Source organism: Ambystoma mexicanum, chromosome 13, assembly GCF_040938575.1.
Source record: "Ambystoma mexicanum isolate Mex_15411 chromosome 13, UKY_AmexF1_1, whole genome shotgun sequence".
In the NCBI taxonomy this organism is placed as follows: domain Eukaryota; kingdom Metazoa; phylum Chordata; class Amphibia; order Caudata; family Ambystomatidae; genus Ambystoma; species Ambystoma mexicanum.
The window spans coordinates 83448363-83464868 of NC_090938.1; the positions used below are offsets into that span (position 1 = coordinate 83448363).

Genomic DNA, 16506 nt, shown 5'->3' on the forward strand with positions numbered 1-16506 from the left:
ACACGTGTTGCTTATCTGAAATGAGGTGCTGAGCAAAGATTTAAGTTGTCTGTGCTGGAGCCAAGAGCCCCGACTTCTAATCATGGCTTCCTTTGTGTCTCACTTCATCAACTAACATAACTCTCTATGAATAACTATAATCTCCATGTCCTTCTGTGTGATCGTCTGCAAGTCACTTTTATCCCACGGGCCTACGTGTGATCCTGTGTAACAACGTTTATCTGGTTATGCTTCTGAGTGATCCTGGGCAAATCAATGTCATCTTGATGTCGCTGTGTGATCCTGTGCAATCGCTGGTATTTTCGTGTGCCTCTGTGTGATCCAGTGCAAGTTCTCCTTGTGCCTCTGTATGATTCTGTGCAAATCATATGTATCCCGCGTGCCTCTGTGTGACCCTGAAGAATTGATGTGAAGCTCCCTGTGGCACCATGTGATACTCTGCAAATAATTATTGCATCCACCTGTCTGTGTGATACTGTTCAAATCACATTTTACACTGAGTGCCACTCTTGTGATATTGTACAAATAACTTGAAAATCGATGGGCCAACAGTTCACTATACAAATAACTATTACCTCTGTGGGCCTGTGTGATAATGTGCAAAGTACGTAGATCTCTTATGTCTCTTTATGATTGTGTGCTTGTCGCTATTTCTACTTCTGCCTCTAAATAACCCGCAGCAAATCACGTGTGTGTCCTTGTGCCTCTATGTGAAACTGTAGAAATCACTTTTATCTTAATGGGTATGTGTTACCAGGTTAAAATAACTGTTATTTGCTCGGACCTTTGTGTGCGCCTGTACATGTCGCTTTTAACTCGTTGCATCGCTTTATGATGCAGTGCAAATCGTGTGTATATTGTGTGCCGCTGCGTGATCCCACTAAAACATTGTTTATGTTGATGTGTCTGAAAGTGATTCTGTGCAAATCACTCTGTTTCTGTGTGATCGTGTGCACATAACGTGTATGTCCGTATCCCACTGTGTAACCTTGTGCAGCTTGCATTTATGTGTTTGTGTCTATGTGTGATCCTGGGCAAATTACGTTTGTCTCTCTGTGTTACTCTCTGACACTATACAAATGACTATTAAATCCAGGTACCACTGTAGGATATTGAACAAAGTACGTGTATCTAGGAGTGCCTCTGTGTGGTACTGTAGTAATTACGTTTACTGCCATGTCCCACTGTGAGACACTGAACCAAACACTATTACTTCAAAGTGTATCTGTGTGAAGCTTTAGAAAACACGTGTATCTCCACCTGCCTCGGTCTGATGGTCTGCGTTTCACTTTGACCTCCATGCGTCTGTAATTTCCTAGGGAGATCACATGTCCCTTTCTGATACTGTGCAGATCGCTTCATCTGCATTTGCCTCCGGGTAATGGTGTACACACCACTTTTCTTTCCATGTGCAGATGTAATTCAATACACATCACTATGTCCTCTCTTTGCTTCTGTGTGATAGTGTACACATCCATAGTACCCCCGCGGCAGTGTGCACGTCACTGTAACACTCATGCACGACTGTGGGATTCTAGACAAATCACGTGTACCTCCATGCGCCGCTGTGTGATAGTGTGCAAAGGAATTTGATTACCATCTACTTCTGTATGAACATATGCTCAACACTTCCTCGTGCCTCCCTGTGATCCTGGGAACATGTCTGTTAACCCCAATATACCGCTGGGTGATAATATCTGGGTACGGCTGCCAGGTACGTATCCCAATCTCCCGACACTCTTAATATAAGATATCATGCAATCGCTATTTCCTCCTAGTCTGGGAATGAAGTGGAATCCGTGGGCGCTAGGACCCGGCAGCCAGACATGACTCCTGTGAAACTGACCAGACGTGGTCCCCCCCCCACCCCCTCTCCTCCGCTGTGTGCCTCTTTCACAGCAGCAGGTGGTGGTGGTGAGTGGTGCAGTGGCCCCTTCAGAGGTGACACCCCGCTCCCCAACCCTGTCTCCCACCCGCCCCTTACTCACTGGGGAGGGTTCTACTGTGGAGGAGCCAGGCATCCCAGGACCCCCCCCCCCCAAAGTCTACTGCATCCTAGCAGCCTGTCCAATGAGAGAGAGGAACCAAGGGGGGAACGACCTGTCAACGACCGGGGCACTTACCGCCCCTCAACACACAGTCTAACAGAGCCCGTGTGTCATCTCCAGCGAGTGGACCGGCTCGGAATCAGCGCAGGGGTGTTTTCTCACACTCTCCCCCTTTTCTCAATCGGACCACGGCCGCGTTTCACTGTTTTAATGTATTGTTCTTGTTGCAATGCAAAGGAGAGAAGCGTCATTTGTTCGCAGATGAAAAGCCTGCATGCGCCTAGAAGCCATGAACCGCATCCAAAGGGCACTGGATTATAGCTGTACTAATTAAACCAAAAAAAGTTATGAAAAATGAAGAGGAGGCACCCGAACCCCGGCGCAATTGAACACGCCAGGAAAGGCGGAATTCACATACGAGCTGCTGAGCTGTGAGTTGCTTGCGTGAAGCTGTCCGGAGTCCGCGGACGCCCCTACAGAGGAGACTGGATTTTTTTTCTCCCGCTTCTTACTTTTGGAAAGTGGCTTTTGGGGGGAGATAGTATGCTCAGGGCAATCGTCCCTGGCGAGTGTCGGAGGGTTACCACGCATTCTACCCTTGCCCCCGGGGGCGCAGCATTAATGCACCACAGCCGGACAGGGGCATCCTCGGAGGGCGCCAATGCCAGCCCGAGGCTCTGCTTCGCCTTCATCTTCATCCTGCTCACGCTGACGCCCCGAGCGGACTCCTCCTGGTGGTAAGTGCCCCTGAGTTTTACCCTGGCCAGCTCTGACTTCAGAAGGGGGTGAGGGGGGCGTGGGGCAAATCCAGACAGTCGCGCATTCTGCACACGGACTCCCTCTGTCACACTTGAAGGGACCTATATAGTACACGCGTTCTTCACGCCTCTTCGGGCTTGTTAGCCACTCTGCCCCGAGAGTGGGCTCGCTTCAAGGGTCAGGTACTCCACGTGCCCAACGCGCCCATGGAAGATGCTCTTTGATCAATTCTAGCGCCGCGGCCGCGTCTTGGGGGCCCTTTCCTCCAGGCACCATGTGTCCATAGCGTTCATTATCTGCAAGGGCGTTTATTAGGGAAGGACGTGAGAAGTGTCTCCGCACCTGACCCGAGCTACCGTCCGTCCTGCCTGCTCCGTCTCTCTCTCTCTCTCTCTCTCTCTCCCTGTCTCTCTCCCTCTCTCTGTACATGCTTCACTCCCTTGCTCTCTGTGTCTGCACTCTCCCTCCTCGACCCCTCTCTTGTCTGTCTCTTCATATCCTTACTCCATTCGTACTCTCTCTTGCCCCCTCTCTCTTTCTTGTTCTCTGTAAACTCTGCACTCTCTTGCTCTCTGTATCTTCACTCTTCACTCTTTCTCCCCAATATCCCTCAAGCCCTTGGCCCATGCATCCTCCCTCTTCTCTCTCTCGTTCTCAATATCTCTTCACGCCCTTGCCCCATGCACCCTCTCTCCTCTCTCTCTCGTTATGTCTTCACTCCCTTGCTGCATTTGTCCTCTCTCTTCTCACTCGTGTTCTCTTATCTCTTCGCCCCTTGCTCCATGTGTCCTCTCTCGTCTCTCTCTCGTTCTCTTTATCTCTTCATCCCTTGCTCAATGTGTCCTCTCTCTTCTCTCTCTTGGTCTCTTTATCTCTTCACCCCTTGCTCCATGTGTCCTCTCTCTTCTCTCTTGCGTTATCTTTATCTCTTCTCCCCTTGCTCCATGTGTCCTCTCTCTTCTCTCTCTTGATCTCTTTATCTCTTCACCCCTTGCTCCATGTGTCCTCTCTCTTCTCTCTCTCTTGTTCTTCTTATCTATTCACCCCTTGCTCCATGTGTCCTCTCTCTTCTCACTCGTGTTCTCTTATCTCTTTGCTCCTTGCTCCATGTGTCCTCTCTCGTCTCTCTCACGTTCTCTTCATCTCTTCACCCCTTGCTCCATGTGTCCTCTCTCTTCTCTCTCTTGGACTCTTTATCTCTTCACCCCTTGCTCCATGTGTCCTCTCTCTTCTCTCTCTCTTGTTCTCTTTATCTATTGGCCCCTTGCTCCATGTGTCCTCTCTCTTCTCACTCGTGTTCTCTTATCTCTTCGCCCCTTGCTCCATGTGTCCTCTCTCGTCTCTCTTGCGTTCTCTTAATCTCTTCGCCCCTTGCTCCATGTGTCCTCTCTCGTCTCTCTCGCGTTCTCATTATCTCTTCACCCCTTGCTCCATGTGTCCTCTCTCTTCTCTCTCTTGGTCTCTTTATCTCTTCTCCCCTTGCTCCATGTGTCCTCTCTCTTCTCTCTCTTGGTCTCTGTATCTCTTCACCCCTTGCTCCATGTGTCCTCTCTCTTCTCTCTCTTGGTCTTTTTATCTCTTCAACCCTTGCTCCATGTGTCCTCTCTCTTCTCTCTCTTGGTCTCTTTATCTCTTCACCCCATGCTCCATGTGTCCTCTCTCTTCTCTCTCTTGGTCTCTTTATCTCTTCCCCCCTTGCTCCATGTGCCCTCTCTCGTCTCTCTCGCGTTCTCAATATCTCTTCACCCCTTGCTCCATGGGTCCTCTCTCTTCTCTCTTTTGGTCTCTTTATCTCTTCACCCCTTGCTCCATGTGTCCTCTCTCTTCTATCTCTTGGTCTCTTTATCTTTTCACCCCTTGCTCCATGTGTCCTCTCTCTTCTCTCTCTTGGTCTCTTTATCTCTTCACCCCTTGCTCAGTGTGTCCTCTACCTTCTCTCTCTCGTTCTCATTATCTCTTCACCCCTTGCTACATGTTTCCTCTCTTCTCTCTCTTGTTCTCATTATCTCTTCGTCCCTTGCTCCATGTGTCCTCTCTCTTCTCTCTTGTTCTCAATATCTCTTCACCCCTTGCTCCATGTGTCCTCTCTCTTCTCTCTCGTTCTCAATATCTCTCCATGCATTTGCTCCGTGCTTCCTCTCTCTTCTCTCGCATTTTCAATCTCTTCACGACCTTGCTGCAGGCTGGCACTCTCTGTCTTCACTCTTCACTCTCTCCCGCCCCCTCTCTTCTCTGTATCTCTGAACGCCCTTGATCCATGCATACTCTCTCTTCTTTCTCGTTCTTAATATCTCGTCACGCCCTTGCTCCATGCTTCCTCTCTCTTCTCTCCCATGCTCTTTATAAACTCTTCATTCCCTTGCTGTCTCTGTCTTCACTCTTCACTCTCTTTCTCGCTCCCTCTCTTCTCTGTTTTCACGCCATTTCTCCAAGCATCCTCTCTTTTGTTCGCTAGCTCTTCGCCCCTTTCTCCATGTTTCCTCTCTTCTCTCTCTCTCTTGTTCTCTAGCTCTTTGCCCTTTCCTCTCTCTTTCTCTCTTCTGTTGACTGTTTCAGGCCACTCATAGGCTCTCTCTGTCTTCACTCCTCACTCTCTCTTCTCTGTATCTCGTCACGCTTTTGCTCCATGCGTCCTCTCTTCTCTCTCTCTCTCTTGTTCTCTTTCCCTTCACCCCTTTCTCTCTATTTTACTCTTCTGTTCTCTGTGTCTGCTCACCGTCTCTCCATGCTCATCTATCCCTAATTTCATCTCTGCATGCCTCACCCATCCTTTTCTCATTCTCCCTCCATCTCGTTTGCTATCCTTTTCCTCTCTTCTGTATTCTCCTCCTCTCTTGCTCTCTTGCTCGCCGCCCCGTCTCTTAATCCCTCTGTCTCTCTCGCTGCCTCTTTCCTCTGCGCACACTCTTTCACTCTCTGGATATAGCCGCCCCTAAATGTGCGCAGGTACCTAGACTTTAAAATTCAAGTCGTGCAAGGTATTCCCAATTTAAAGTCCAAAATGTCAAGGTACTAAGCTTTTACGATAATATAGTGCAGGTACCTTTAAAATACAAGACGGCGGTACTGAGGGTGCACAATGCTCGCAGAGTGACAGCACTGTGTCTGCGTGCATGTTTCGTTTCCGGGTGGAGGCTGCTCTTCTTCAGGGCCTCGGGTGATTCATGTTACTGGGATGTGTAGTGCACTTCCTGACATTTGGGTGGCCTCCAGGCGCTTTGGCGAAGCAGTGTGGGTACTGGGAGGAGGGGCGTGCCAGATTGCTGTGCGGATGTGTGCAGTGCACCTCTGGGGGCACCCTAATAGACCCAGGGTGACCCCAGAGGTGGCGCAGAGGGCCTGAGGTGCTGACCAGGAATGAATGCACTGGGGCTGGAGTTAGTAATTAAAGGGTGCCGTTGGTGCCAGGTACGATTGTACTCAAAGCATAAGTAGTGTCCCGTGCCCTGGCATTCCACCACCTGTCCATCAAGCTGTCTGCCTCCACCCGCCAGCCTTCTCTCCACCTACACCCACTCCGACCTATCCTTTCTGCTTCCATCGTCCCCTTCCACCAAACACCAAATCTTCCTTTTTGCCTCCTACATCCATTACTTTACTTATCGTCCACCCTTCCATCCATCATTCCATGTCGCCACCTCTAACATAACGGTAGAGCACACATTCACCCCCCCCCCCCCACAGGGCTATCTTGGCGCTATACATAGTGCAGGGGTATTATGACCCAACTCAATGGTAGTCATGTTATCAACCAGGGAAGGCTTGAATTGACCTGCATGGATTTGAAACATGTGACCATGAAGTCAACACTGGATGTTTATCCTTCATTCAATCCATGTCACCATCTAGCTAGATTTCCCCTATCAATCGATCTATCTGTACATCTAGCTAGCCATCTAACAATCTATATACAGCGAACTAGCAATCTATCAAACTATACATCCATCTATCAATCTAATTCTGTCTATTTCTATCTAGCTAGGAATCATTTTATAGCTATCAATCTTGCAAGATACCATAGATCAATCTATCTATGCATCTAGCTAGCCATCTATCAATATGTGTCTATCCATCATTCAATCAATTGAAATATCTAGCTAGGTATCACCTATCAGTCGATCAATCTAGACATCTAGCTAGCCATCTAGAAATCTACATACATCGAACTCATCTATTCCTAGATAGCTAGCAATCATTTCATTTTATATCTATCAATCTAGCAAGCTATCATATATCAATGTGTCTATACATCTAGCTAACTATCTACCCGTCTACCAATCTATCTATGCACCCAGTTATCTGTCCATCTACCAATCTTTACATCCATGTAGCGACCTAATTCTATCCTGCCATCTATCCCTAGCGTGTTCGGGCATCTTAACCACGCGCTTCCACACAGCTGCCCCTCTCTCCTTGCCTCCGTTTAACCTTTCTCCCACCACCCATCACTTCTATCCCCTGTCCAGGCACCCGTTCTTCACCAATCATCCATCCATTCATCTCTCTGTCCACCAACATCCATCCGCCAACACCTTCTTCCCCAAGCATCCATCTCTCCTCCTTCCTTCTCTCCCTGTCTTCCTCTATAGCGCCCTCTCGTTCCTCCGCCAATCCACGTCTTCCTTCTCTGCGCCTCCAACTATCTATTCATCCATCCACCGTTCCGTCCTTTCAGCCGTTCCTACCCCCACCTGTCCAGCGGCCCCTCTCTCCCTCCTTTCCTGGCTTTCTCCATTTGAAAGTCACCTTTCCATATCTACCCCCCCACCCACCCGCGCCATCCTTTCACCCATCCCCCCATCCAGTCTACCCATCACTAAACCATTCTACCATCTAAAATAAACTGCGGTATTAAAGCGAATTATGTAACCCCGCCGCTCCCCAACACTCTTTCTCATTACGAGCCCGCGACCACAACGGATGGGGTTCCACTTAATAAGACCCCCTTACATTACATCGCAGGGGTGCGCTGACCCCTCCCCCCGCCACATATTAAACACACGATAAGGACCTACATCTGTGTTTTTTGGGGGGCGTCATGGCCTCGCTCTCTACGCGGCACAGAGATTGCAACATGCTGCGCGCCTTTACACGGGTCTTCCCCACCTTAAGCGCTCCACACGTCACCACCCTGGAATATTAAAGAGCTGTGACGTGTATCTTCAAAACGCAGACGTGGGAGCACCTGTTTCCTCGGGTGCCACTGCGCCCGGGCATTTTAGATGCACGTCGATGAAATGCGGAGTCCATTAACCCCGGGACCATAAGTTAATGAACTACATGGCCTGGACTCCGCCCAGTAATGCGGGGTAGTAATTAGGGACAAAGGATACGGGGCCATTAAGGAGACAATTTATTGGAATGCCATTCTGAGTGCCCATGTGTCCGAAAAACGTCCGCATATTAATGCCGGTTGGTCAATAGAATGGACGGGTTTTCACTTCAGAGTTTCGTATCGAGGAGAGCCCGCTCCTTTCACCATCATAAGGTCGTTGAAATGAGTGACAATCACGCCGGTTGCTCACAGCGCCTAGAGACGATTCAGTTTGCAAAGTACGCTATGTCGATCTAGTGTTAATTACTATTGTAGTTAATTTCTAGTAATTATTGTTAACATTCGCATTATTATTTGCACGTGTAGCCCACCCCTTTCTAAACTGCAAGGTGCACATCTCAGGGTTTTTCGAGTTATGCATTTTACTCAAATCCTATGGCTCTGCTTTCGCCGGCGAGCGTGTATGTTTAATTTGGTTCACATCCCAAAATAACACGTGTGCGTTTTTTTCAATCCACATTCGGCGGCTTACCCTATATATTTTTTAAACACACATACTAAAGTCACACACATGTTCCATGTGCATCTATACAATAAACAGCCTATATAGTATGTATCTCCACGAATACAAACGCATGATGTGCACGAGTAACGGTGCTACCTGCTGCCTAAAACGACTGGAGGCCGAGAATATAGTTTGCTTTTCATTTTAATACGAAGCATACATGACCATAATCGCAAAAACAACACCCAAGAGCTCAATTCCTCCAAGTAAGAATTGCGACGCATTGACGCTTCGCCATTTCGGGTCGCGATAGAAGGGCGCGAGGGTGCTGTTCGTCACCTCTAAATACACAACTTTGGTGCAATCAAGCATCGCAACTTGACACGTTGATGGGTGGAGCAGAAACGGCCAGGCAGCTCGAGTGGTGCGAGCCCTGCCCGCTTAGAGTCATGTTCTCAGGAGGGTGTAGGTAGACATGTGTTAACACAGGCATCCGTATTTAACTGGCACCTTGGCGCTGCCTCCTGGCAGCGGGCTTTCGACTTTCTGCGACAGTCATTTGGGTAGTGGTGGCAGCGAAGACACGCAAAGCATGGAAAGGTGAACAGATGGGGGTGACGCGAGGAGGGAAGGGAGGAAGAGCTAGAGATGGCTGTGAAATATGTCTAGAAAAAGAAAGAGTGTGAACGATAGTGCGAGAAAAAAGATGGATGCAGGGATAGAAAGATACAGGCAGATAGAGAGATAGAGGCAGATAGAACGATACAGGCAGATAGAACGATACAGGCAGATAGAAAGATACAGGCAGATTGAACGATACAGGCAGATAGAAAGATAGAGGCAGATAGAAAGATTAGAAAGATACAGGCAGATAGAAAGATACAGGCAGATAGAAAGAAACAGGCAGATTGAACGATACAGGCAGATAGAAAGATAGATGCATATAGAAAGATACGGGCAGATAGAACGATACAGGCAGATAGAAAGATACAGGCATATAGAAAGATACAGGCAGATAGAACGATACAGGCAGATAGATGGAGAGCTAGAAGGGCGAAGAGAGAGAGAGAGATAGAGAGAAAGATGCAGGCAGATAGGTACACATATACAGGTAGATAGCTAGATATATAGATACATGCAGATAGACTGATAGATAGAAACAAACAGGCAGATAGATAGATAGACAGACAGACAGACAGACAGACAGACAGACAGACAGATAGATAGATAGATAGATAGATAGATAGATAGATAGATAGATAGATAGATAGATAGATAGATAGATAGATAGATAGATAGATAGAGGCATTTAGATATAGATAAAATGAAACACTGGCCGACAGTCAGAGACAGTCCGACGGATAGATACAGGCTAGACAGATGGAAGACGTCTGACAGTCAGACAGACAGGCGATGGGTTGACATTTTATTCGCTGTCGAAGGACGTAGGGAAATCAGTCAGAACGGCAATTGGTGGCAATAACCAACAGAAGAACAACGTGACGTGGATGGAGGCTAACCAGCCTCCAAGCGAAGCCTGGCAGTAGCCCAGAACTCCCCGAAAGTAGCACCGCCGCATCGCCCTTCGCCCTAAAATCGCCTTCCAATAAGGAGTAATGACTGCCATTCCCAGCTCACTTACTTGACAAAATGTTTGACCCTAAGCAAAGCATCGTGTCGCCTAGCAAACCACGTGCGCTGGGCGCGTCCCCCACAGCGCTGCGCGCCGTTCAGTGGAGCGGGGTGGGTGGGAGGGGTTTGCTGGGGGTGCTCTACGTGTCACGTGGCACCCATTAAACGATCTTTGCAGGGCGTTCCATGAAATTGGCGCACCGTTCCGTTGCACTTGTTTGTGTAAACCTTAATTACAGCACGCAGAACTACTCAATTTCTAGGCGCTCTGCCTCTGGGAACCCATTATAGAATTATATTTCACATAGTGCTTTATGCCAGATTTCTGGTTTCAATGAGCTATTTTAAGAGGCATTATTAATTTACTAAATGAAACCCATCACAAATGATGTAATATGGGTTATGCAACACAGATGGGAATTGTGGAGATAACAAGAGTTACAAATATGTTTTGCATTTTTTTTTTATTTAGTGTTTACTGTTCGCCAGGGAGAAAGGCGCACCGCTGACTGCAGACCCCAGGCTCAGGCACCAGAGCCATTCACAAATAGCAAATGGTATTTTTAAGACCGGGCGCTATTTTTCTGCTTTGCGTCGCTGAGCAAAGTGGGATTAAGTCAAGCCTGCTTCTCACGTTCCCTCTTTAAAAGATTCACTTTTTACAACCTCATCGAAGCCCCCCTCTCCCATTAAGAGCTTAACTTTGTGACCCGGGCTTCAAACAAGATGGCACCCCTCTCCCCGCCCCCAGCACCGCAGCTTCAAAGGGATGGTCTGGTGCGTCCTGTGTCAGGGTTATGGCCCCACCCTGTAACATCTCCAGAGTGACCCTTCACTTTTCTCCTCTGATGCTTCACTCCCAGACCGTTTCCCTGAGCCCTTGTAAAAGTGTGATGTGGTGCCCCTCATGGGTCAATCCGTGCAGTGGGCCTGGCATGTTAACTGGACCTTTGAACTTTCTAAATGAAACAAGTATTGTTTTTCAAAGAAAGACCAAATCACTACCGCGTGGCGCTGGTGTACACTAAAGGTCCAATTCGCAAAAAAAAGTCACTTTTTAATGGGTTATTTATAACACGCTCAATATCCAGAGGTTTCTAAGCGCACACCGGGGGATCGAACCTGTGTTTCTCGGCGTCGTTTTGCTTCCAAGACAAACGTGTTCACCCTGAGCGAGACGGGAGGACTTCCCCGTGACCGGTTATGCGCTATGTTGGGTGAATGAGCGACTAGGCCCACTCTCCATCTTCAGTGGTCGACCCAGCCATTTAGAGCAAAGCCCAACGGCCAAAGGGCCCACGAGGGTGCCTATTTGCGTGTTTGGCATGCCAGGTATGTTTCAGACCTTTTTAGGCACTTCAAAATGTCGGATACAATTAGCACTTTATCACGCAAAATGCCTGTGTCAGTAAACTGACTACAAGCATGTGACTTTATCACCTAGGCTTTGGAATTGACTTGACTTCAAGGCAGTGCAACGCATTTGTCAGGATCTCAATTGGTCCCATTCCAAGTGTAAAATAATGAGCCAGTCTTGGCTTTCAGGGTCAGATCATGCAGTGTGATGGTGCGAAATGGCTTGTGCTAACAATGGCCGGATTTCGAGGACATGATTTGAAGATGCTATTCCAGCAGCATTTTGCAAAACAAGAGTGTGAAGGGAGTGGTTGCAAACATGTACAGTGGTTTGTCTGCATCACAAGCTTTGGAATGTTTGCACCCTGAAGGCACTTTGCATGCAGGTAACTGTGGCAATAATGTGTGTAGGGTAACAAACACAGAGTGAGAATGCTGGGGAGGGCTGGGGGACTGAAAGCCAATTAAGAGGTTTCCTGCCATGACCTCAGCAGTGGCGGGCCAGAGGAGACAGGGCGGCCAGCAGGGCGGGCAGCCCCCCAAACCCCCCCTCGGTGACCAGTGAACCCCCAAACCTCCCGCTGGTGCCCTATTTTCCAGTCCCCCCCACCCCGGCACCAAAATCTGTCTCCACTACTGCATGCCAGGTTATATGATATGATATGGCATTTATGACGTGTCCATACACAAGTGTTTCGAGGCGCGACGAATATGTAGATGTTCAGTAAAATGAGCACCAATTCGGTATAAGTAACATCTGTTATTAAAAAACAGCGAAGATAGCTTATAAAGGCTGACACTGTGGCCTGGCAGTGTGAGTGTACTGTTGATGCAGCGGCCTGCAGCTGGGAGTGTACTGTTGAAGCCACGCCCTGGTGGTGGGAGTGTACTGTTGAAGCTGCTGCCTGGTGGGGGGAGTGTACTGTTGAAGCCGCAGCCCGGCGGTGGGAGTGTACTGCTGAAGTCGCAGCCTGGCAGTGGGAGTGTACTACTGAAGTCGTAGCCTGGTGGGGGGAGTGTACTGTTGAAGCCGCAGCCTGGCCTTGTGAGTGTACTGTTGAAGCTGTGGCCTGGAGCTGGTAGTGTACTGTTGAAGCCACGGCCTGGTGGTGGGAGTGTACTACTGAAGTCGTAGCCTGGCGGTGGGAGTGTAGTGTTGAAGCTGCGGCCTGGCAATGGGAGTGCAGGGTTGAAGCCATGGCCTGGTAGTGGGAGTGTAGTGATGAAGCCGTGGCCTGGCGGTGGGAGTGTACTGTTGAAGCAGCGGCCTGGAGCTGGGAGTGTACTCTTGATATCGCAGCCTGGCGATGGGAATGTACTGTTGAAGCTGTGGCCTGTCGGTGGGAGTGTAGTGTTGAAGCAGCGGCTTGGTGCTTGGAGTCTACTGTTGAAGCAGAGGCTTGGTGCTTGGAGTGTACTGTTGAAGCAGTGGCCTAGCGGTGGGAGTGTACTGTTGAAGCAGAGGCCTGGCCCTGGAAGTGTACTGTTGAAGCCGTGGCCTGGCTCTGGGAGTTTACTGTTGAAGCAGCGGCTTGGTGCTTGGAGTCTACTGTTGAAGCAGCGGCTTGGTGCCTGAAGTCTACTGTTGAAGCAGTGGCCTGGCGGTTGGAGTGTATTGTTGGAGCCGCGGCCCGGTGGTGGGAGTGTACTGTTGAAGCAGCGGCCTAGCACTGGAAGGGTACTGTTGAAGCCACGGCCTGGTGGTGGGAGTGTAATGTCGATGCCGCGGCCCGGCAGTTGTAGCGTACTGTTAAAGCAGCAGCCTGGCGCTGGGAGTCTACTGGTGAAGCCACGGCCTGGCAGTGGGAGTGTACGGATGAAGCCACGTCCTGGCGGTGGGAGTGCATTGTTGAAGCTGCTGCCTGGCGCTGGGAGTGTACTGTTGAGGCAGCGGCCTGGAGCTGGGAGTGTACTGTTGAAATCGCAGCCTGGCGATGGGAGTGTACTGTTGAAGCTGTGGCCTGTCGGTGGGAGTGTAGTGTTGAAGTTGTGGCCTGGCGGTGGGAGTGTACTGTTGAAGCTGTGGCCTGGCTCTGGGAATTTACTGTTGAAGCAGCGGCTTGGTGCTTGGAGTCTACTGTTGAAGCAGTGGCCTGGCGGTTGGAGTGTACTGTTGAAGCCGCGGCTCGGTGGTGGGAGTGTACTGTTGAAGCAGCGGCCTGGCACTGGAAGGGTACTGTTGAAGCCGCGGCCTGGCGGTGGGAGTGTAACGTCGATGCCGCAGCCCGGCACTTGTAGCGTACTGTTTAAGCAGCGGGCTGGCGCTGGGAGTGTACCGGTGAAGCCACAGCCTGGCAGTGTGGGAGCATACGGTTGAAGCCACGGCGTGGTGGTGGGAGTGCACTGTTGAAGCAGCAGTATTTTATTTCTGATAATCGCAGGGCATACTTGAGCCACTGGCTGAGGAAAACCATTCCATGGTTGAGAAGATACCGCAGCAGCCGCAGCCATGTCAGAGGAGGCAGTGTGGTAAGGAATCTGATTGGTTGGTACGCATGCAACAGCGGCATACAGCTATGCAGCCGGGACGTTAGTCTCAGGCCAAGGTACAGGTACGGTGTCCAGTCAACTGGTCGACTGCAATTTGGTCGACTGCAATTTGGTCGACGCAATTTGGTTGAATGCCAAATGGTCGAATTTTTTTTTTTTATGTATATATGTGTTTTGTGGGTTTTCGTGTGGGGAAAAAAAATAAAAAAGAAAAAAAAGGGGGTTGGGGGGGACCCCCCCAAAAAAAAACAAAAAATGGGTAAAAAAAAAAAAAAAAAAAAATTCGACCATTTGGCATTCGACCAAATGGTGTCGACCAAATTGTCTGTCGACCAAATGTTTTCGACCATTTGACTGGTAACCTACAGGTACACCATGTATCACCTGAGATATCACTAACGAAGGTGTGCTTTTCTGCCTGAGACCAGAACAGTGAATACGTCGGCACGAGACAGCGGACCAGATCTTATTACAAATAATCGAAAGATCTATCAAAGGAGCTGGACTCCATGTTGCATGTGGCGAGGCGAGGCAGAACTGTGCAGGTCAGGCGGTTAGGAAGTTCATGATTTATGTAATGGACTCACTGGGGCCTGATTTAAAAAAAAGCTTTTTACAATGGCGCAATCCCACTGAAAAAGTGTTGGTAAATCAAGGCCCATGGATCGGACTGATTTTCTTTGTATGACACTCAAAGTGCAGAACTCAATAAACCCCCCGAAGTTCGTGAGTTTGGGAGCTACTCTGTTGGGACAGCGATGCTCGGCCAGTCCCTTGTCGCGTTCCACACAAGTCCTTTTTCTACCTCGGCTGCCCGTAGTGATTGGTGGATCACTTGGTGACGGGTTTGCCACTGTCTGCAGCACAAAGGGAAATTCTCCCTTCATATATCTGGGGACACATTGAAGCCCCGCCCCCCCCCCACCGCACCCCTTCTGTATGGTGCAGGCCCACTCACCCAGTAGTACAATTCGGGCCACACCACTGCCCTCAACTTCAACCTGGAGAGCCCCATTGATTTCACAAAGAAGTTAGCAGGAGTGACCCCGCCCTACCAGCCAATCATGACCATGCATTGACGTGTCATTTCCTGTGTGAGCAACGCCTGGGATGGACTGACAGACACCCCCCTGCTTCCTCTTTATATGCCCAAGTAATCATATGGGAAACCGGGCAGTGCCGGTCCTTTGAATCACTGTACATTGAGGACATGACTTGCGGGTGCACGTGAGATGCTGCTATTCTTAGATTTAGCGCCTCCTTTTAGGAACTGCAGTCTTTTCATGAATGCAAATCTTAAAATAAGCACTAATGGCTATTTAGTCACAAGTGAAGAGTCTATGGAGGATTTCATCAGCAAGTTAAAGGCGCGTGTGAATCAGATGAGAACAAGATATATTCTAAAAGAGCCCTGATAAGGTCACCTGCTTGTAGTCATTCTTAGATACAGGTTGGCAGCAGTCATAATTGAAATTAAATACAGCTTTGATCATCTCATTATTAATTTTAGTCATAAGATGTGCAGGCATGTACTTGTTCTCAAGACACGCTTTAATTGTTTTTTTTTTGTTGTTGTCTCGTTGCTTGCCTATAACTAAAGCTTTTGTGTCTGCCAAAAGAAAACGGGTAATTCAAAAGAAGTGGTATAGCTACAGTGGCATAGCGCATAATACACAATTGTTTCAAAGTAACTCAGTGACTTCCAATAAAGAAAATAGAAAAAGAAAAACTCTTTTGTATCCCTTTTAAATAAAAATAGTTATTTTTTTATTTTTTCTCAATATTTATTATTCTATTTCTTCAAAAAAGGTTATTGGTCATTTCACTCTTCAAAATTCAAAGTTGTGTATATTTATTGTTGAATTATATATAGACTCCTCTTGGGGCTGATTCATGTACGATGTGTCAATGTTTTTAAAGTATTTTTCTTTCTGATTTGCACTGATAGGTGGTTATTAGTCTTGTTTTACGTTCTGTTTCTGGCATTTCCACCGGTGTTGTTTTGTCCAGCAAAAGTTCTGCTCCGTCTTTGGATGAAGCTCTTTTCTTGGCATCTCTGAATATACGCTCTTGATAGACTCTTGGTTTAAATTTTGCAAAATTGGTATTAAGATGTTTTTAATATTCTCTCTCATCACTACAGATTCTCTTAATTCTCAGGAATTCTCCATAGGGGATATTATTTATTATATATGTAGGATGATTGATGTCAGCATGTAATATACTATTGCCTGATGTTGGTTTATTGAAGAGAGTCGTTTCAATATCATCTTTATCTACATAGATCTCCAGATTGAGAAAGTTTACCTTTTTAATGCTTTGCTGCATTGTGAGTTTTATGTTGTGTTGATTCCTGTTCAAGTAATTGATATATTCTATTAATGAGCTAAGATCTCCATTCCAAATCATCAAAATATCGTCAATGAATCGACCCCAATCGA

General features: G+C 48.2%; 1 protein-coding gene across 1 annotated transcript in view; it reads left to right on the forward strand.

Moving 5' to 3' along the window:
* Positions 1–2146: 2146 nt before the first annotated feature.
* The window catches only part of WNT2B (Wnt family member 2B), a 255201-nt gene continuing 240841 nt past the window's right edge, over positions 2147–16506 (forward strand). The window contains exon 1 of the mRNA XM_069633324.1: positions 2147–2785. Coding sequence (XP_069489425.1) covers positions 2592–2785 — 194 coding nt within the window. The 5' untranslated portion in view covers positions 2147–2591. The remainder of the gene's footprint in view (positions 2786–16506) is intronic.